At 53.8% G+C, this 21,611-nt stretch overlaps 6 protein-coding genes across 6 annotated transcripts; 3 read left to right on the top strand and 3 right to left on the bottom strand.

Moving 5' to 3' along the window:
* Positions 1-3,970: 3,970 nt before the first annotated feature.
* On the bottom strand, positions 3,971-5,895 carry ISF_06713 (sugar transporter STL1; the record flags this gene model as incomplete). Its single annotated transcript, XM_018850317.1, has 5 exons — positions 3,971-4,339; positions 4,406-4,720; positions 4,800-5,244; positions 5,293-5,609; positions 5,656-5,895. The coding sequence occupies 5 exons, from the start codon at positions 5,893-5,895 to the stop codon at positions 3,971-3,973; spliced, it is 1,686 nt and encodes a 561-aa protein (XP_018702357.1).
* A 2,463-nt stretch (positions 5,896-8,358) lies between these two features.
* ISF_06712 (Fungal transcriptional regulatory protein) lies at positions 8,359-9,591 on the top strand (the record flags this gene model as incomplete). The annotated part of the gene is made up of 1 exon (XM_018850316.1): positions 8,359-9,591. The coding sequence occupies one exon, from the start codon at positions 8,359-8,361 to the stop codon at positions 9,589-9,591; it is 1,233 nt and encodes a 410-aa protein (XP_018702356.1).
* A 297-nt stretch (positions 9,592-9,888) lies between these two features.
* Positions 9,889-11,412, bottom strand: ISF_06711 (Extracellular membrane protein, 8-cysteine region, CFEM; the record flags this gene model as incomplete). Its single annotated transcript, XM_018850315.1, has 4 exons — positions 9,889-9,959; positions 10,083-10,339; positions 10,391-11,214; positions 11,293-11,412. The coding sequence occupies 4 exons, from the start codon at positions 11,410-11,412 to the stop codon at positions 9,889-9,891; spliced, it is 1,272 nt and encodes a 423-aa protein (XP_018702355.1).
* A 5,549-nt stretch (positions 11,413-16,961) lies between these two features.
* On the top strand, positions 16,962-18,396 carry ISF_06710 (low temperature requirement protein A; the record flags this gene model as incomplete). The annotated part of the gene is made up of 2 exons (XM_018850314.1): positions 16,962-17,115; positions 17,183-18,396. 2 exons carry the CDS (start codon positions 16,962-16,964, stop codon positions 18,394-18,396), a joined length of 1,368 nt encoding a protein of 455 aa, XP_018702354.1.
* Positions 18,397-18,811: 415 nt separating this feature from the next.
* On the top strand, positions 18,812-19,644 carry ISF_06709 (hypothetical protein; the record flags this gene model as incomplete). Its single annotated transcript, XM_018850313.1, has 2 exons — positions 18,812-19,178; positions 19,229-19,644. 2 exons carry the CDS (start codon positions 18,812-18,814, stop codon positions 19,642-19,644), a joined length of 783 nt encoding a protein of 260 aa, XP_018702353.1.
* A 130-nt stretch (positions 19,645-19,774) lies between these two features.
* On the bottom strand, positions 19,775-20,248 carry ISF_06708 (heat-stable 19 kDa antigen precursor; the record flags this gene model as incomplete). Its single annotated transcript, XM_018850312.1, has 2 exons — positions 19,775-20,025; positions 20,188-20,248. The coding sequence occupies 2 exons, from the start codon at positions 20,246-20,248 to the stop codon at positions 19,775-19,777; spliced, it is 312 nt and encodes a 103-aa protein (XP_018702352.1).
* Positions 20,249-21,611: the final 1,363 nt, after the last annotated feature.

The raw sequence follows: 21,611 nt of genomic DNA, 5'->3' as shown, positions 1-21,611 counted from the left end.
TACAATTGGAAGCCCTAGAGAGGCTAGCGAATCAGGGTCGGGTTTCTCATAGCGTTAACATTGACACCAGCTTTTATTAGCAGTTCGACAATCTTGCGTTTCTCGAGCTCCAGGGCTGTCATCAATGGAGTTGGCCCTGCCTCTGCTGGTCTGGCGTCTGCCTCGGCCCCTTCCTCTAGCAGCTTCTTGACAACGCGAATATCGCCAGCTTCCGTGGCGATATAGAGCGCAGTACCCCCCAACGTGTGACTGGACCGTTGGGATCGACCCCGTTTGCTAAAAGTAGGTCAATGATGGACTCGTTCCCTTTCATGACCGCATACCACATTGGCGTATGCCCATAGGCGTCTTCGTGAGTTGCGTTTTCTCTCCTTGCAAGCAATACTTCGGCGGTTCTTGATAGCCCACAATATGATGCTAAATGAACCCCCCTCATGTTGCAGCCCGTAGGGTTTAACGTCCGTCTCTCCTGGCTTCCAAATTCCATCATTTGGTAGATCGCATTTACCTTGGCTTTCTTTAGGAGGAGATTTATGAATGCGTCACTTGGCATTGAATCGGGACGAGCATGGAAACGCCAGAACTCCGCGGCATACCTAGAGAATGGATACTGCTCTCGCCAAGTGCGATAATCCCGGGGACAAATATCGATATGCGTCGCAAATTCTGCGAAGGTGAGGTATGTCACACATGTTTCCAAGATACTCGGGTGCGGGTCGGGGAAACGGACCGACCGCGCTTGATCAAAGTAATCTTGCACCGTGTGGTGAACCAGCCTAACACGGCCGCTGTTTTTGTCAAAGACCACGAGCCCAGCGCAGGCTGAAACTAGGTCTGTGGTGCTGATTAGATCCCCGAAATCGAACTTCGTCGCTCCCGGCTTCGTCGCCATAGCATGTTGAAGCTCTGTTGCTTGGAGCGGTTGCGCGGCGGACGCGAGCCATGAAAGTACACTCTTTGCAAGTGCCAGCCTTTCTTTCGAGTGTTGACGGGTTCTATCCATCACATATTCGTACGCTTCAGTGAGAATGCTGCGATCAGGGCGACTGCTGTCCGACCACCACGGTCCCGGTCGCTTTGGGAGGGCACTTAATGACCGTCGGATGTCATTCGGTGTCATAGGATCGGGAAGGGACTTGATAAAGAGCTCCGCTAATAGAAACCTATGGACATTAGTGCCTTCTCTGTGACCAGGCGGGGGACGACATATGTACATTCCCTGAGCAGCTTCAGTAATGGTGGTTATAATTTGTGCCTTGTCTTGTCTGGCCAAAGACGCCATCTCATTAACGCGATTTTCGAGATATTTGGCCACATCGCTATCGCTTGCCCTGATTTCGGCAAATTTACCAGCTTGGAAGTGCTTGTTGATTTTTGGATCATGCCTCGACGTTGCAAAAATATGTACGTTGTAGCTTTCTTGCAACTTAATGAGTTCATTGCCTAGCCTTGAAAGATCACGGCCAGGCAAATCGCATTCATCCAGCGCATCGGTCAGAATGAATACTCTGGAGTACGTCGGCGTGATTAAATGGAGCTGTTCTGATAGCTCATCAGGCGATGTCCGGGTTCCCTTTGGACTGTGTTTATCGCGCAACACTTCGATTCCCTTAAGTTGACCCATACGACCGGAGGCCAGCTGCTTCAACAAGCTTGCGAGCAAGTCGCCAAGCATTCGTTTCTCCTTGAAATAACAATAAACATAGACTATCCCAATTGTTGGGTCCGCTGCGAACTGCTGCTCCAGAGAGTCGACAACGATGGACGTCATTTTCGTCTTCCCAGCACCGGGCATGCCTTCGCAGAACAAGGTCTGCTTCTTCGTGTTCAGCCAATGCTGGAAGTCGTGGGACTCAAGGATCCAGATTCCGGTTCCTTCCTGTGTCTCTTCCTTGTGATCACTCTGTTTTGAACCGTAGTTGAAATCTGCGAGCCAACTAAGGAGTTTATTATGCTCCTCCTGGCGCAGCCTCTTTCGAGCATAGTCTGTGCTGTGTTCAATGATGGCTACAGCATCTTGAACTTCTTGGACTACAGCCAGGGTCAGAACTCAGCATTTGTAATAAACGAATCGAATGTCTTGAGAAAACAAACTGACCTTTAGTAATGACGTCTTTCACCGCACGCTGTCCCTCTACCTCAGTTGACTGAACGTGATAGAGGAGGTCCTTGGCGAGCGCCGCCGCTCTGGCTGCAGCATACTCCTGCCAATCGTCATTTTTCCTTTCATCTGCATAGTCGCAAATGCCACGGATAACAAGACACGGAAACTCGTTCATGAGACCCGCTGCTTCCATCTCCACGCATAGCAGTTCTCCTTCATAGCGTTGGCTGATCTTATCGCGAAGCTCCGCATCCTTGATCACTTGGTTACCCGATGCGATCAGACCAAAAATGATTCTGAAGTCCTTCTCCTCTCTCTGGCTGCACACGCCTGTAACAAAGTCTTCTGTCCTCTCATTTCTGTCGGTCGTTGGTTCTGCGTCGGCCGCACGCCAAGGATCTTTTAGGCGTTCAGACCAGACGTACTTATCTAGCCGGGGATATGTAGTCTTCAGGTCTAGCAAATAGTTGTGATATGCTGGCTCATACAGTTCATGATCTGTACGTAGCTTTGTCAACGCCGTGAGCAGAATCGTGGGCGGTCTATTCAGCGACCCGGTCTCCCTGAAGCTTCCACCGCTTTCTGCTTTGCCGAGATCCCACTGAACCACTCCGGAGTATTTGCCGACTGGCGTGCTGACGACCACATCACCAAGTCTGACTTTCGAAGGAATGCCTCCACCAATGCCAACCATCAATCCAATTCTGATTTGCGTGTACGTTTGAATCATTGATGCCGCAACCTGCGTCGCTGAGCAGTTGCCTGGCGAGCCCATAGGCAAACAGGCAATGACTATATTGTGTTCTCCAATTGACCCTAAGGTATATGTGTTTGTGTCGTTCGGTGGACTTCGAAGATCAGCATGTCGCTGGTCGAGAAGAGCTGTCGCTGCGGTTTGCTCTTTGACCAAGGCGCAAACCCACCCCACAGTATAATCGGTATATTGTTTCCGTTCGAGAGAAGGCACTGGAGACATGGTGAAGAGACCAGTTCGCTCCCGACTATCAAAATGACTACCTCGACCTCGACTGATTTGCTTCTGTGCTGCCCTCGCTCGTGTTTGCCTGCGGTATTTTGCTTTGAATCACTATCCAGAGGCGACGAGGGTCTGGGCTCTAAAAAAGGGCTCTTCAGAAGCCGAGGAGGTTCAAAATCCGCGTCAGGCGAAATGGCCTTTTGGGCAGCAATGCACCCGTCCCAGACTAGGCTTGGTACAGTATGTTAATCCTCTCAGTTAGCCACTGTATCTGTCTGTTGATTGATGTCTCACGCAGGCGAGGGGGTCGAGCTGCATCTATACGCGCCCTCGATGACATGTAATATGCGGCTTGCATATAGTTGAGGGACTATTAGTGTCCAATAGATTGTCGTGCTTCATTCAAACTGTAGATAGCCAAAAATAAATGCTCATCAGGCTGAGTGTTTTGGGTGCTGCAAGAGCGCCACAGCCGGCTCCTGCGCGAGCAGGGGTCGACTTGACAGGCGTCTAGAGTATAACGGGGACAGACCTTGGAATGATATGGAGCACCTAGTTCACTTGGGGTGTATTCACCAGAGTATCCGCCTTTTGTTCAGAGCCGACCAATTCATACATGCGACTCCACGCCACCTGTTCCTAATGGATGAGGGCATGTCGTGCCCGACAGAGAGAACTTTCAGTCGCGGGACTATTATGAGAGGATAATTGCACAATGAATCGCCTATAAAAGGGTTTCACAGTATCCAACTAGTCGCTTGTGATGTAAAGAATGCCGTGCCTTGCGTGCCTGGCGAGTTCCTTGAACGATAGAAAAAGCTCAAGCGGGGTGTACTAAATTTGACGGTGGCATGAAAGCTAGGACGTTTACAAAAAACTTCCACAAATTACTAAGTTGAAGTAGTTGAATCTTCCACATTCTCAACTCTGGTCTCCTTTTCAGCGCCAGGCCGTGTCGTCGAAACTTTGCTCGCGCGTCGCGACCCAAAGATGCCGCGCTCTGGGTCATCAGCGCCGCGTGTGTCCTTGTGGCTTTTGATAAGATCCGGGTTCTCAGCCTTGATCTTTGCAAAGTTTCTCTCGGCGTCCCACGTCCAAATACTGTCGCTGGCAAACACCAGATCCATTTCCTCAAGCGTGCGTTGGTTGGACTCGGGGTACAATGCCCAGACGGCAACGATACTGAGCGCGTTGACGGCACCAAAGATGTATAGCGTCTTTTCATTGAGCTTGTCAAAAATTGTAGGTAAAAGGAGGACCTGTAAAACTGTTATTAGATAATTCCCCTGTAGCCAAGCTTCTCTTCCAAGGGTGAATGTACTTACACACCAGCCATTGCCAATGGACCAGCCAACAACGCCCCAGGCATTGCCCTTGGCGCGAACTTGGAGCGGGAAAATTTCGGCGGGATACAGCCACGGCACAGTCAGCCAGGTAGCGCCAAAGATCGCGGTATAGAGGAATACAAAAAATGTTGCGGCGCCGCCAATCTGAGCGCGGTTCGAGTCAGAGGCGTTGATGGTGGCTCGCGCCAGACCTCCAGCGGCGAACATGCAGATACCTTGGCCAACGGCGCCCCAATATAGAGTCCAGCGACGACCAATTCGGTCAAGGGTAAACACACAAATAAGAGTAGCAAACTGCGTAGTGTTAGTCGCTGCATTCTGCTCGCTCATTCTGTCAACTTGCCATGTATGTAATGTTGTTGATGCCGCTGACCCAAAGACGGTCAGACGCCCCAATTCCAGCAATGGTAAAGATTTGAGGACCGTAGATGGTAATGCCCGCAATACCAATCCACTCCTGAAGAATCTGAAGCCAAATAACAAGCTGAACGCGACGACCGGTATGCAGCTTTCCAGAGCCAACACCGAAAAGCATGTGTAAGTAGCTCTGCTGTTCTGATGTCTCGTTTTCAAGATTCTTAATATTTATAATGTCCTGGAGCTCTGCTTCGGCTGCCTTGCCTTCCTCACCCTCGTTGCCACGCAGGCGGCCAAGGATGAAGCGGGCCTCTTCCTCGCGCCCGACTTTGACCAGCCAGCGAGGTGACTCGGGCATGAACCAAATGACTGCGAGAAGCAGAACAAGTGGCACAATCTGGAAGGCCACAGGGAAGCGCCAAATAAAGGACGATTCTGGATCGTGGTACTTGGAAGTGCCGCTGTGAATATGTTAGTGTGAGTAAGAAGATCTTCTATCGAAGACTCACAATTCCAGCCAATAGGCCACAACAACGCCAAAAATATTGAGAGTAAACTCAAAGGCAACGAACTGGCCACGAGAGGTGTGGGCGGCAGTCTCGGTGGCCCACACTGGGGTGATGGCGTTAAGAATACCGGTACCAATGCCATTGAGCACGCGTGCGCAAAACATCCAATTAGCATCCTGGGCAGCTGCTTGAAGCGCAGCGGCAAAGATACACCAGATGCAGGCAAGACCAATGGTTGTAATGCGACCATAACGATCACCCATCCAGCCGCCTAGCAGGCAGCCCGCAAGGGTGCCAGGGAGATAGTAGACAGCAACCTTAGACGGTCAGCCGATGCCATACGATTGCAGTGCGTGAACTTACAATGCCGCCCTGCAACAGTGGCTTTTCCACAACGACGATGCCCTGATCTTCGTCCCAGTGTCCAAAGCCCATAGTTTCGGCATAATTTCGTGTTGTATTCACGCCGCCCATCAGACCTTGATCGTAGCCAAAGAAAAAGATGGAAAGGCCAGCGACAAGGCAGACTGTGTTGAGCAAGGAGCTCTTGTACAGCTTGTGAGCGACATTGTGCTTGTCGGTCAAGGCCTTGAAGTCGACCATTGTGAGGATATGAGCGTGTAATTGATCAACCAGAGATAGAAGGGGGCGTTCAAGCCTTTTGAATCAAAGTAGGAGCATGTGGGGGAACTTAAAAACAAGTCCCAGCCAAAAATATAGTCGAGGCTAGTTCGAGTCCAACGATAAGAGGACGCAGGCGATGTTGCGGTTTAAATAGCCAGAACCTGTCAGTGCCCTACCAGCAGGAAACCGGTCGGCTGGTACGAGAAAACAGGTAATTGGATCTCCGAGCCCCAGTTCGGAGAAGAATAAAAGCGTCATTCCCCAGCTTTTCTTGCCGCCTGCTCTCGCCGCCTATTTTCTGGGGCATCAAATGACATGGTGTGAGCTAGCCGCTTCCCGGGGAGCGCACTGGTGTCGGGGAGCTGGACCTGGGTCCCCGAGTCAGCGAGTCGAGCCGTGGCGTTGAGTAGCCGCGCGAATCAAGATCGTGGACTCCGAATGGCAAGCCCCATTGCCGTTGCTTGTAATTTACAGTTTTTCTTCGTGGCTTGACAGGGTCAGGCCTTGGTCAGGCAACGCGACGCTTGTATAAGTACTTACCTCTGCCGGCTACTACCGCAGCGTGGAGAGTCTGGGGAAATCATCTGTGCGGTGACAGAAGGTTCGTCGGGTAACACATGGTTGAGGCCCCAGCAAATAAGATGAAGCCGTAGATCCTGAGGTGGGCTGTTCGCAAGAGTTGGTGGAGGTGGAAGAAGGAAACGAGACTTGCTTCGTTTGCTGGTACGTTGGTACCTGTTTCTCCCTATCAGCTGGCGGACCCCAGGCGACATTACATAACCAACTGCGGGCGTCCAATTTCAATCGCATTCCAGAAACGCTCCTTTTTTTGTTCATGATTTGGATTCATCTTCGCATCCATCCCCAGAAATCGCCTGAGCCTGGATCGCGACCTGGGCGACTACACTTCCTCGCACTCCCCACAGCAAAGTAAAGCGCCACCCCACGCCTCCGCCTATAAATGCGAACTAACGCCCAGCTCGGGGCTTTCGGTCGGGCTCGCCGTACTGCCGCACCACTCACGCACTGGTTTTTCTCAACGACGTCCAATTTATCATCAGCTTGGACTCACCTTCTTGCTCGTGAACAGGACCTCTTCGCAAGCGACCCAGCTGCTCCTTGACCAGACTCGTCCTCCCGCATCATGTCTCCGGGGTCCCCAGAAAGCAGCCCTGCGACCGCCGGCCAGCACAGCCCCGCCGCTGTCAATGAGCATGTACGGCCCCCCTCAAAGCGACAGCGGCAGGATGATACGTATATTAACACGGTAAGTACGCAATCGAAACAAGGATACCTTCGATAATGCTGTACGGACGAGTTTCTGTCCTTATACATGCATACTGGGCGAGCTCTAATGTATCGCTTCACCGCAGACCCCGCAGAGACGACAAGCTGCCTGTCAGCCGTGTCGGCTCCGCAAGATCAAATGCGATAAAAAACGACCCGCTTGTACCATATGCGACGCTGGCGGTCAGGTTTGCAAATACGTGGAAGACGGAGTTGAGAAATTAACGTAAGGGAGAGGCCCCGCCATTGTATAGATCCTGCTCATCCAGTCTGCCCTCAGTCTAGAAACCGTCACAACTACCTTGCTGCAAAAGTTCGAGTATCTAAGCTCTGAGCTCGCCGGTCTCCGGGATCTCATACATTCTCGAGGTGAGAAACTTCGTACTTGAGCGTCCACAGCGTTACACTGACTTCCGAAGACGAAGGACAAGCCTCCGGGCCTTCTGCCAATGTTGCCAGGCAAACAGTGCCAGTACACACACCATCCTCCATCAACGTCCCACCGCAATCATCCCAAGCCCCTGAGCCATCGCGAGACTTCTTACAAATCCCACAGCACCCTGCCAGTGCAGACACCGTGCTTCGCTGGGAGATATTTGAAGATAGGTTTCCTGCAAATGCTCTGATAGGTAGCTTATTTAAGCCCAACCTAGCGGAGGCGAACGACGATCTTCTTGTTGCCCCATCAGGCCTTACACCCCTTGATGAAGAAAACATCCCATCGCTTATTGACAAATTCCTCCAAAATGTACATACGAAAAATCCGATTCTGGACGTCGAAGCGTTGGTCAAGCACGGCAGACGATGTGCAGATCAAGGCATCGGATGGGACGGTCGGTCATGTCTGGTCCTTCTGGCCTGCGCACTCGGATCTATTGTCAAGCCCTTCGGGGTGTCGATGCCGCCAGCCACGAATGGCTTTTGGGGCCCCAATGACTCCATGAGAGCGCCTGCGCCATCGTCTTATAAAACCTTTGCCAAAGAGCTACAACAAGCCGATTCTTGCTTTGCTCTGGCATGTCGAAGACTTGGTTCACTCAAGTATTCTCTTCTGGGCGCTCAGTGTCATTTCTTTGCGGGCGGTGAGCAAACCAACTACACGAAACCAAGAGGAAGGATGAAGAAAGAATCTACTAATATGAACTAGTATATCTTATGTACACACTACGACCACTTGCGTCCTGGCACTATTTTCTGCACGCATCGATCTTCTTTCAAGTCCATCTTCGAATGACGCATGGCACTGAGGGCAACTTTGAAGAAGCTCTCAATACCCCGTCTAGCCTCTCTAGCCCTACCACACGAAAGATTAAGCGTCTTGAGCAGAGCCTTTACTGGTCTGCATTCAAGTCTGAGTGCGAATTTCGCGTCGAGCTCCCTCTCCAACAGTCTGAAATCAGTCTCACCGAGTATCCCGATCTGTTCCCCTCACCTCCTTCACCAATACCAGATAATTCTAGCGATTCCACAGCCACAGACGGGCATACTTTCGCAAACGAAGAAGAACTAGAGCTTCGGCGGCATGCGGTGCGGCTCTGCAGCGAGGAAGAGAGCTGGTATTATTATTTGACGGAAATTGCACTGCGGCGCATCAGCAACCGCATCGTCAACACCTTCTTCCGTCACGGACGATCAGCATGGATCACAAACTTGAAGCCGTCGCTACGAATGGCCAAGGAGTTCGAAGCGCAAGTTTCCTCTTGGTCGGCATACTTGCCGCCAGCCATTAAACACTATGAGACTACTTCGGTAATTCGTGCGCCACATGAAGGAACTTCAAATTCTGTTACACAGGAGCTCAGTTGGGCAATTGACAACAGACTGTTAGAAATGCAGACGTGGCTGTATCAACCATTTCTGTTTTACTTCATTCATGTTGCTAAGCCAAACCTACTACGTCGCATGACATCGTCCAAAAACACCGAGTCCAGCATCAACAATCTTCTCAACTCACCAATAGCCACCCCGCTTGGCATGGAAAGGGTTGATGCTGTCGGAGCCCTACCAAAGCTCGACGATGAGGAGGTAGAGCTCCTTCATTCTATGGTCGCTTCTGGCATTGAATGCTGCTTGAAAACAATTGACGTGCGAGCCAGGGGCCATCGCCACCATGGTCTCTGGTATGACCTGCGCAGCATCATGACGGCGTCCCTGATTTTGCTTGCCATCATCAAGAGTGGTCAGGACGCCTGGATTCCTGGTGGTGTGGACACTGTATGGGGCGCAAGTCAAGGGCAGTACTGGACTGGGAGTCCAGACCAAATTGGGGGCAAGATTGGAAAGGTGCTGACACAGTTCGAATTCTGGGCGGACGAGTCGCCAGATCTAGTTGGGTACAAGGACATATTGGTGCAGCTTGTCCGTGAGATCCGTGGAAGCTCCTCGTGAGAGGCACGACTCCGAGGTGGATGGTAATATTTTTCAGGTTTTCGCACATACGACAAAAGTTATTTTAATCATTGTAATTACATTAATCTCGGGGAAATTCGTCAAACATTTACAGCCAATGTAGCCGAATGGATAGTTTTGGTTCTGTTTGCACCTTTTGCGAAGACATGGCATGATTGGGTATATGGCCCTCATCCGTTTACTTGCCCCTTTCCCTTTCCCTTTCCTTTTCCCTTATTCAATCATTTCTCAATAAAATTAAATTAAGTAGTAGCGGCGGACCATAGACGGTTCCCATTACCAGTCCTTCGGGGGGACAAATGGGCGTGGTGACCGTGGTGAGGAGTAGCTCTTCGGTGGTGGTGTGGCTGTTTTGGAGTTGTCAGCAGCTGGGAAGGGCAACGTAGAGGGGCGAAAAGACATGCGTCGAGCTTCAGGCTTGTCCGTAGCACCTAGTTCTATCTCGATCGAGGATAGGGTGATTTCTTTACTTTGCATGATGTAGCTTGCGCTGTTCGGTCGCGTGCTGCGCTCCGGGGCAGACTTGTTGCGGGTGATGTGGGTGCTGAAGACGCGAGGACACATGCGCACCAGCACGAGACGGAGGGTCGGCAGGGAGGCGCAGATGATGCCGACGTGGACTTCAATGGTGGACCACCAGGCAACGAGCCACTGGTCCCAGGTCGGGTTGTACGAGCGGGCGAGGTAGATGAGCGACTGGAGGCGAAGGATGGACACGACCGTGACACTGGAGCGGGTTAGTCGAGAACGTCGATGAAGGAAACAAGGGGGAGCATACAAAGTACCGAGAAGAAACATCAAGGTCACGCCAACCTTCTTCTTCCAGTGCAGCTGCAGCTTCCGCAGCTGACTGAGCGGAATCGCAATCAGCCAGACGTCCACCGCGATGCCAATCGCCGCGTGCGCCCACCCAAACGCGTTGATGTCTATACACCTTCCCCTCGCCTCTACATCCGTGTACCTCTTCCAAAAGAACGATACCGGCGTGCACTGAAAAATCCCCGCCACCACAAACGCCACCCCTGACGCGACATTGAACACCACCGTCCCCCAGAGCAGCGTCCTCGCGCGCTCCCCCGGGAACACGTACAGGTAAAACGCGGAGAGGCTGAGCTTGACGCAGGTAATCTCGGCGAGGTAGATGACCTCCATGGCGTAGAAGAAGGCGCCGAAGCGGTCGAGCTGTTGCGGGGTGAGGGTCCAGACGTCGCGGCCCATGCCGGCGGCGGTGAGCCCGCGGACGTTGATGACGGTGGCGGCGACGCCGAGGAGCGCGGCGACGAGGATGGCGTGGTCGTCCCAGGTGAGGGCGCGGCGCGCGGAGAGGAACTGCTTGTAGAGGAGGCGCACGGCGACGAGGAGGTTGGTGAGGACGCCGAGGACGATGGCCATGACGTTGTAGCGGGCGGTCTTGTCACGGACGGGGGCGTCGCAGGAGAGCGCGGTGAGGTTCCGGGCCCGGGGGGGGGGGGTGCTTACGAAGTGCCTCGGGGAACGTGCAGGAGTGGAGGATGCAGGGCGTCGCGGTCTGTTCAATCTTGTGATAGTTGGTCCGGCAGATGCAGGTCTTGTCGACGGGACTACAGCCGGTGTCGCCGACGACTTTTAACAAGCACGTCAACTGCGAAAGGAATTAGTCCAGCCTGGTACCAAACAGAATGAAGATGCAAGCTTTCGTACCGCGCATGGAGGCATTTGGGAGATGGCGTCGGACAAGGACAGGTTGTTGGCCTGCTGGGCGGCGGCAGCCGGCACCGTCGCGGCCAGCAGGGCGGCCAACACACCATGCAGCAACCGCATGTTGAGATGTGATGCGCTTCACTTCAGGGGTGGTCGTGATGGTTCGTTGATCGAAACAAGCAGGTCGATTAGATGTCTGGGGTCAGGCCGGGGCTGTCGGGGAGGAACACAATATGCCCCGGCTCCGTGGGAGCGTGATGTCCGTAATCTATGCGTATAAGTCGCCAGGACGCATCACCGAAAACCAAACGAAAAGGCGAGACCGGTCGAGGGATCACAACATGGGAAACTTTTCAACATGCCATCTCCTAGAGGAGAGAAATTGGAAAAGAGAAAAAGAGAAAAAGATCAAAATAACTAGCAGATGCAAGAGGAAAGCGGAAGAGCGCCTCGCCGGTTATGTATCCTGATGGCTTGGGCCGATGGCTTGGGTCGAGTCAGGATGCTGCAGCGTCGCTCCTCCACCACACACCCACCCCCAGCTTTAGCAAAAGCGGACATTAAACTGGGGGGTGTCTTGTGCGCCGCACTGGGTCCCTGTTTTATTAGTACTTTGGAGTATGTCTCCCTCTCTTTGCTCTTTGCTCGTTCTTTTCAGCCTTGGGTGTCTGGTCTTGAGCCGCGGTTATTAGAGTTTCGGCTGCGATCGCGCAGGACAGCAGCATCCCAACGCCCCCGTCTAAACTCGGGAAACGCTAGGAAAGTCTAGTATGCCATGAGAAGAGCCTCATCACAACCTCATTTATTCTCCGTGAAGCTTGAGGATCTGAGTTCAACGAGGCGGTACGTTGGCTTCAACGGTGGCGCATGAGAGCCATGGTCTTGGTTGGTTCTTTGATGGGAAAAATGTCTGTTGCCAATCCTATCCCCTTCGAGATCGGCACTCCATCCATCCGTTCGCCTGGGCCGCTGCTGCCAAAAAGGCTGGCGCAGACGGCATTGCACGGCAATACGGGTACTGGATGGCCAGCCCAACAAGACCAGGCACGGGCTAATAAAGCCGACGATCTCTGCGCGCCCGGGCTCGCCCAGCACGAACCTGTCGTGCAGCAATAACTAGCATGTGGTTGATGGGTGGAGCAGCGCCATTCTGTTACAAAAGGCACAAGGTGCCCCTATTCTTTTCCAGAAAAAAAAATGAAACTTGACCTCAAGAGGGCTGGTTCAAGGTGGTGGCGTGTCTTGGCTGTGTTTGGGTTGGTTGGAAGAAGAATAGCTCTGGTCCACACACCACACACCACACACACACACACACACACACTGTGATATTTCGCTCATGGAGAGGCTGGATCAGGTGCATCGAGTACACACCCAAAAGGTTCTGGTGAAGAACACCTCCGTCAGCTATCGGTAGTTGGTCAGTTGCGTGTGGCTTTTCAAGCCTGCAATGCTGGCTTCCTCCGGCGCTAGAAGCATATTCTGAGACCTTCCGTGCGTTCGACCGCAAGAGTTGCCTTCTGCTTGCAAAGAGTCTGAGGGCTAGAAAAGATGACAACGCACAGTTCGGAACAAGATGCAGCCAACACAGACCTGCAACCTCAACGCGAGCCTTTAATTAGACATGTTGACGTCGGAGTAAGAGGTCCTGTCGCGATCGTCTTCAGACACACACACACACACACACACACATGTCTCTCATGCAAACTGGATGCTCTGTGAACCCCACGTTTATGATGGAGGGGTCGCATCTCCTCCATCTACCGATGTCTCATGTTGATGTTGCACAATGCAAGCCACCCAACAAGCAAGCCCATCACCGCCCGGCACCGAACTCGAGATTAATTCAAAGGGGAAGGCCAAGCAAATGCATGAACTGATGAGTGAGCCAAATGAGGGTTCGCGATGCCGCTCAATATGCGTTCCCCGGGCACCTCCGGGAGCCACGTTTTTCCAGTGTAACCTAAACTACGCCTTTCCGGTGAGCATCTCGGAACGCGCTGTGACCTGGACTAGTGCTCGCCCAATCGCTGCCAATCGCTGTCCATACGAAATATCGTACTGCGATGTCTTGGCTTGAGATGTCAGGTTTTTCCTCGCGTGAAAGCAAGCTCTCTAGTGAACCAACTGACACATAGTTAGTGTCATGTAAAACATGAAATGGCTTGCTAGCAGCCTCGCCATTATTCTGAGAACGGTTACAGCAATACTAACCTGTTGAGAAGCGACGGAGCTTTTTTACACTGAGCGGATCGCCGCCATTGGGTCTGCTCTTTTTTACATATTGATATATTCAGCTTGTCCCTTGGTGAGCACCCCAGCCACAAATATTCTGCAGCAACCCTCCGCCCGCGCGCACGGATGTCAGCCCTCTCGCAACTCGCTGTCTCAAAAGTTACCAGGGTGTCGGATTCGAGATGGGACTCATTTGGCGTTCCGCTAGCGTGCTGCTGTGAAGTACAATGTGTGAAGTTGACGTCTTTGCCTCTCGACGGGAGGTCTATACCTCTACTCAATGTCGTCACGAGAATAAATGCAGAGTCGATATTCTTTTATAATGACTGCATTCGGCCATAGAATGAGCACTGGAATCGATCGACCTGCCCAATTCAACGGCGAAGGGTGCAGGTTCGTACATTCCTACATTCCTACATGCAAGGAACCACAGGAACTGGCGCCGCTGCAGTTACTATTTGCCGTAGCGTATCGTCCATGCACAAGCCCATCAGGCTAACTAACTTGTAAAAACTTGTAAACTAACCCAAGTTTCTCTATATGACAAGCTGATGACAGCGGCGAGACGGGGGGCCACTTTTTGTTTCGAGATGGTGGCCATGACTTGTAGATGGTTGTGTCTGTGCCAAACATGTTTCTCTGGCGTAATGTGGCTCTTCCCTTTGGTCCCATGGCTCGCATTTGTTGGCGACGCCAATGCCAAAACTTATGCTGTAATGCAAATACTGAAGCTGGGTGCAGCATCTGGTTAGCTACCCTAGACTGTATATACAGTACACGCGCACAAAGTTTCAGCCTATCCCCGTCCCTAAACGGTTCTACTTATCATTAGAAGCGTCCTTTAGTGCCCTAATGCTAACTGACGTCATGCCTCAGTGTAGTTTACATGGTTACTAGTGTATTGTCTGCCATCTCTAGACTGCTTCCAGCAGTGAAGCGACATGACTTCAGCGAGCGACACAGGCACGTACAGTTGGTTTACTTGGCCAGTTAGATTTTTACAACAGGCAGCACCATCACTTGCAGAAAAGGCTCCAGGTGATTTAATACAACAATAACCCAAAACTTTATTCCTACCCTAACCCCCCAATTCCAATCCCGTAGTCCCAGGCTCCCGGATTCTCGACACGAGCGAGAAGAAACAAACGGTAATAGCGCACAAAGGTACTCACCTTGGAAGTAGAAGGGGCCCGCAGGCCCGGCAGCTCTTGCAATCTGATATCGGCACCCGAACGCGCCATCGGGGCTGCAGACCTTTTGTTGTCGGGTCAATGACTTGCCAGCGCCAGCCCTCGGGCGGCGCATGTACCAGATTGAAGTGGCGACCATATTCATGGTCGCCGGACAGCGTCATGCCGCAGAAGTTGGCCGCCTGCCCAGCCTGAACGCGGTTCATCACCGTGTAATTCGGCTCGGGCGACCGAAGCAGAATGGGCCTGGAGCACCGGTCGATGCTTTCCTGCAAGGCCCTCCCAGCGCGTCAGGCTAGACGCTCGTTGCTTCGAGATTCTGCAGGGGTCGGCGGCAGCGGCTCGCTCGGCTGGGCCTCTGCCACAGGTACGGAATACGGAGCTATACCGGCAGCGTCATGGTCGGCTGGTAGGGCGACTGGATCACCGGTGTAGAGTAGAGAGAGTGTTCGGCAGCCCGAAAGTCTGGTTTGACTGGCTTGCCGAGCACCCCCCTATTCTACACCGGTGGTCCAGTCGCCCTATCAGTAGACTGTAGCCAGTGCCGACTACACCGTATTCTGTACCGGTGGTCGAGTCGCCGATACCGATTCCGGTCCGGGCCTTGCTGTGAGGGTTAGAACCGCAGGAAGGATGCCCGACAGAGGACGGGGGATACTAGCCCTCCCATCTGCTGAAGCGTTAGTGATTGCCGACGAGACTTGCCTTTTGGCCGGGGGACCTACCTTTCTACCGTTGCCGGGTGCGAGCCGGCGACTTACCTGCCGAGATGGAGTCCCGCTCGGTGTCCGGGGCCGGTGGACTAGGGGGCGCCAGGGACACAGTCGCAACGGGTTCCTCACTCGACGGAGTTTTTCCCGCGGCTGTCTTGTTTTATGCTCTCTTGCCCTGCCAAGAGGCAGCGCAGGGCATACCTCCCGACAATGACACCTAGCCCCCGCCGCTTTGAGGTGAAGTGGAAAGGGTCCGCCGGCGGGGGAGGGCAGAGCTAAACGCAAAGTGACGGCAGCGAGACAAGCAAAGGCAGGGCCGCGATCTGTGGGCAGTATCAAGCCAGGCACGCTTCGAACCCCCCCCGCAAGGGATTGAGAGGCAGCGGCGATGGTGCCCGCGCAAGCCGGGGAAAAAAGAGTCTTCTTTTTTGCGTTGTTAGTAGGCGAGAAGAGACTTGCATTGTGATGAGGTAAAAGAAGAAGAAGAAGGAAGGAAGGGATCGTTGCCGTACGGTTGCATCTCCCAGAGGAGGGCTGTTCTAAAGGTTTGTTCCACCCTTGACTCCCAACCCCGGCCTGTACTGGTAACTATGCACAAGGCAGAGGCGACTTTGCAGCTAGGAGGAGGTGCAGGTGTGTGCTCTGCCATTCCAAAAGACTGTCTTCGAAGATGGGCGGCGAGAAGGCCCTTTTATATCTCATCCCATCTTTCGCCAGGAGGGGGATGCTGCGGGCCGCTCCGACTTCGGGTTTCCTGTATCTCGCAAACTTGTGAGACGCAATCCTGTGGTCCTCAAACCTGTGGACCGCGAGCAGTAACACAAGAGTTACACGATGAGCGAAGCCAGGCGCAATATTGGACTGATCTGGAATGAGTAGCATTGTATAAGCTGTATAGGCGATCGAATAGGGAGAGGGTGGCTGTGTAGGCATCGGGGCCGACAGATGGCCACCGGCCGAGTATTGCTGTGGGAGGAGGGGAGGCGGAGGGGGAGGCGGAGGCGGAGGCGGAGGAGGGAGAGTGAACTTGGCATTGAGTGTAATTTTAGAGCTTACTTTACTGCCTGGTATGTAGGCAAAATCCCGGTGGGTGGTACGATGACAGTGTGCAGCGGAGGAAGAATCGGCGAGGCAAGATGACGACAATCCCACCGCTTGCTTCCCCGGGCAGTTGCAAATGAATTCGAGTAAAGAGGCTCGAGGCGCCGTTTACCACGTACATACTCTCCCTCGCCAACACCCAATCGTAGCCTACCAACCCTAAGAAATTAGAGTTGCAGCGCATACACCTCACTAGTCCAGCCACGGCCCAAGTGCAATCTCGACAATGTGTGGCAAAGGGCTTTAGGGCTTAGTCTCTGTGAGACATTGCCGATGCCCAGTTCCGGAGGGGCTTGTTTTTGATCACTTCACTTCGACTCATCACCTACCTCTCATCCAAGCTTTACCCTCACCGCCTGCGAATAGCGAGGCGCACAAGGGGGCAGAGCACAGGTGTCAGGATACGAGAGCACACAAAAGGACTTGTGTGACAATGAACTGCAACGAGCTCCAGGAAGGGGCAAAGGGGGAGCATTACATCATCAAGCGGCCCAAGGCGCTGCAGTGGTTCTGCGACGGCGAGCTGCAAAAGGACAGCGACGAGGAGCGGCAGGCTGGGCGGTTCGAGCTGTTCCTTGACTTGCTGTGTGAGTTTGGCCCTGAATCCACGCAATCCCCCCCTCTACGGAGATGATTGCCTGACCACCCTGTTAGACGTCGCCATCGTCGCCAACCTCAGCGATGAGCTCAGCGAGCACCCGGACGGCGCGCACGTCGCCAAGTACATCCTGACCTTCACTCCCGCCTGGCACGTCTGGGCGGACCTGCGCGAGATCATGAACTCGTACTACACCGACGACCTCGTCCAGCGGCTGACCGTCCTCTGGATCATGGCCCTGCTCGTGCTCTTCGCCAACAACGCCAACCACGTCGACTCGGACCTCGGCGCCGTGCGCACCGCCGCCGGCGCCTACGTCGCCGCGCGCGCCACCGCCATGCTCGTCTTCCTGGTCAGCTCCTTCGCCAGCGTCGCGCACCGCGTCCAGGCTCGCATCATGGCCTCCTTCATGTTTGTTGGCTTGCTGATCACCGTCCCGCTGTTCTTGTCGTCCGTCAGCATCGAGGCCAAGGCGGCGGTGGTGGCGGTCCTGATTGTGTACCAGGAGTGCACGTGGAGCCTGACGCTGAGCCCGTGGCTGAAGAGGCGGCTGCGGCTACGGTACAGCACGGCGGTGGACATGGCGCACGAGGTGGACCGCATGGCGGCCTTCTTCATCATCGTGCTGGGCGAGTTCGTGTACGTGGTGGTGGTCGGCGACCCGGCGGGCATCGGGCTGACGGCCGGCTACGGCAAGGCCGTGTGCGCGCTGGTGGTCGCCTTTTGCCTCAACTGGGTGTACGTGAGTGGTGATGGTAGTCTGCGGGCGACGCACCCGATCAGGCGCTCGGCGTGGACGGCGTTTGGCTTCTTCCTGCTGCACCTGCCGATGGCCGCGTCGTTCCTGATCGCCGGACACGTCGCGGGGGTGAGCGTCGCGGAGGAGGAGCTGGAGGGAGGGCAGCGGTGGCTGCTGGGCGCGGGGCTGGGAATTGGCATGCTGTGCCTCTGGGTCTACGGCATGCTCTACAAGGCGGAGGAGCGGCATGATCTCATCTTGCCTAGGAACCTGCGGATCGGCATGCGGTTGGTGGTCGCGATCATCTTGATCATCATCCCGGTGACGCACGGCCACTTCAACGCGACGCAGTTCATGGTGCTGATCATGGCGCTCATCGCGTTCCTGACGATCTGGGAGACGATTGGCGGCATGCTCAAGGGCGCAACCATCTTTGAGCCTTGGACGGACGCTCATCCTCCGTCAACGGCATTGCTGACCGGCGAGGCCACTACGCAAGATTCAGAGGGCTTGACCGAAAGTCAGTCCTGAGGTCATACCTGTTAAAATTTACTAATATGAAGATACAACAAGTCTGGCCTCGGCCGCTGACAAGAAGATGGGATCGACGTCCTTGATCGGGCGCGAGCAAGCGGAACCTCGCGGACAGCTAGAATTGCCAGCTATGAGGCTTGCGATAATAAATAATATGTAATTGAGTCATACTTGCCCTTTTTTGTGCCAGTTCCGCGAGGCTTGCGTAGGGAAGTGACCAGCTGACCCTTAGCACGATACAATTCCGGGTCTCACCGGGCTGAACCGGGCCACCGCCGCGCCAGCCCGGGAACTTATAAGCATCAATCAGGACGCTGAGCAAGCGCTGCACCACTCTAAGAAAAATCGCAAGATATTCTGAATTATCTCAACTATTATCAAACAGTACCTTTCCCTAAGCAACTCCCAACCCATGTCCATCACATCACGCACAGCTTGGCGCGTTGCCTACGGGTCCGCCATCCTAGCCTCGTCCCTCTACCTCGGGCAGACCGCTCGACGAATAGCAGCATCCTCAAAATTGGGCATCACGGATGAAAACGTCGCGTTGCCGTCCTTTATTGAGTCCCAGACCATTCGCGACTACGTCAATCCGCAAAATAGACAGAGTCGCGCGGTGGACATTCACACAGCAACACTGGACGTGCCGCTGAACAAGGACGACGTCTCAGACGAGGCCCTCCTGGCGCAAGCGACCAAGAGCTTCTTCAACGGATGCGTCTTTTATCCCGAAGCAAAGGCCTTGAATCTTCTCAAACTAAAAGACAGCAAATATTCGAGTATGTCTTGTCCTGCGACTCATGCGACATGCCACTGACACTCATCCCAGAACTTGCCTCCACCACAGTGCCTGCCCATGTATGGGATGCGGCAGAGCTGTCGGAGACGTCCCTTCCTGCGCTGCACACGGTCCTTTTTGGCGTCTTCCGCCTCGCAGACGTTTGCCTAAGCAAGGATCCCAGCAGCGGCACGCCCAGCCACGCGGACTTCCTGTTCGGGTCGGACATGACCACGTTCGCCGGTTGTCATCGCCTCAGCGTGCAACGGCTGGAAGTCGACGCCGCCAGCGAGACGCAAAGGGTCAGGCTCCAGATGCAGTGCTACGCGTGCAACCCGCAGAGCGACAAGTCGGCAGGAGGTCTCTTGCTGGGATTCCACAGGCTGTACGCGTCGATGCTGTTTAGGGAAACTGCCGGGCAGCTTCATCGATGGTTGCATCCCAGCACAAGTTCATGGTGGACTTGAACTCCAACGGACGGAAGAATGCTTGATTGATCCTTCCTGAAATGTATTACTAGTTTACGCCTAATCTCCATGATGCCATTACATTATTCATCAGATTTTGAAAGCCACGGCAGTGTTCGGGTCTGCGACCTTATAGGCCGCAAATCTTGGGGTCGACCTGCGTGGCCTCGGCGTTCACGCGCCCAACCTCAACAGCGCGGCCACCGGTGAGCCCATCCAGGGCCGCCTTGGCGATGTTGAAGCCTGTCACGGCGCGGTCGACGGCGAGGACCGTGATGGAGCGCCCCTGGTAGTCGAGGCGCCAGCAGGTACCGCAGGCGGGCGAGTTCCAACCAGAGACGGCCTCGGCGCCGCCGATGTATGGGAAGCGCGGCACCTGGCCTTGGGTCTGCCAGTGGTAGCGCGAGATGAGGCCGTTGTCGCCGTCGGAGCAGGCAACGCTGGTGAGGGGGCGGCTACCGTCGTCGTAACCGGGGGGGGTGGACGTTTTGTGCGTTCAGTGTGAAGGTTTCTTGGGCAGGGCAGGGCAGGGATGGACGTTACCGGTGATGGCCGTGGCATAGGTAGCCAGAGCGGCGAGACCAAGGATGGATGAGATTTGCATGATGGTGATTATGAGTTGATGAGTGATTGAAAGTGAAGATGCTATTGAGTGAATAGTGATGATGATTATGATGATGGTGATGTGAGCGAGTGTGTGATGAAGGAGATGCAAGCCGTCAAACTGAACGGACTGGTCTGGGTCTTTTATACAACATCCAACATGTTCAAGAAAAACGAGGCTCCGAGCTTCCCACCATGCGCAGTCCCGCATACGAAGTCAGACATGCTGTGTGCCATGTCAATGTGGGTTTGACAAGCAGCACAACCCATCACTGCCCATCATATGACAGGTCTTTGTCACCGGAGACATCTACACTTGGTTGGTAGCTTGGCAGCCCACGCCACCGGTACGGGCGATCGCTCCCGTAAAGAGGCGCGGCGGCGGAGTGTTGCTCCGTCAGCAATCATGAGATTTATTAATAGCTCATCAAGGCAGAAGAGAGGTCGGTCGGTCACTGCGGAGCTTCGTATTTGCGTCCCGGTGGGAAGTGAGGGGCGGCCGCAAAAAGCAGAAGCAAAAAAGAAGACAAAAAGAGCAGAAAGAAAAAAAATAAATAAAAATAAATGAATAAAAAAAGAAAAAACAAAAATAAAAACCAGGAAGAAGGAAGAAAAGAGAAAAGAAATCGAGGCAGCCAATTAATTCCAAGTCTGTGGTTATTATTCGTGATGGATCCATGCGTCGTGTTGAGAAGAGAAGGGGTCTGGGCGTAAAGTGACGAGGAGGGATACGAGCTGCCACCACCCGCCCACCGCGTTGGGCAATGCATCTCGGGTCTCGGGAGGCGGTCGGCTTTGTTTGCTCACTCATGCGATAGTGTGGTGAGCTTTTCGTAGGAATGAGTTGTCGTAATTCAGCCCTGATCCTACGGCGACCAATGCCATATTAAAACTACACAGGGATATATTTGCTGAGATGCTGCCGTGCTGCCGACCACCCACTCGCTTTACGCGCGGGGGGTTACCGATTTATGATTTATCCCCCCAGTGCACAGTTTTATTCATCACCCTTACCTTGAGAGCCCCCCACCGTCACTCAGGCTCGACGTCGACGCAGACTCGACTCTTCTTCAGCTCTCCTTCCCTCGCAACGTCATTGTACATGATGGACCCCTCTAGTACCAGCCCAACTGCCGAGCCTCCTTGCTAGTCCTTTGCGGTTGCCTGTTCCGTCTTCACCTTGGAGTAATGAAACGTTCGATCGGTGACAACGGTTTACCGAGTTGCCTAGATTAAATTTACTACGTGGCTTCGTCACCTTAACCGAAATCTGTCTTCATCTCGTCAAAAGCCCCCTGCCAGTGGATATCTCGCTGCCTAGCCTTCTGTATCTGTATATAAGCTAACCAGCCGCAACGCCCCTG

The sequence above is a fragment of the Cordyceps fumosorosea genome, assembly GCF_001636725.1.
Source record: "Cordyceps fumosorosea ARSEF 2679 chromosome Unknown scaffold_18, whole genome shotgun sequence".
NCBI lineage: Eukaryota > Fungi > Ascomycota > Sordariomycetes > Hypocreales > Cordycipitaceae > Cordyceps > Cordyceps fumosorosea.
This window is presented reverse-complemented; position numbering and strand designations above follow the sequence as displayed.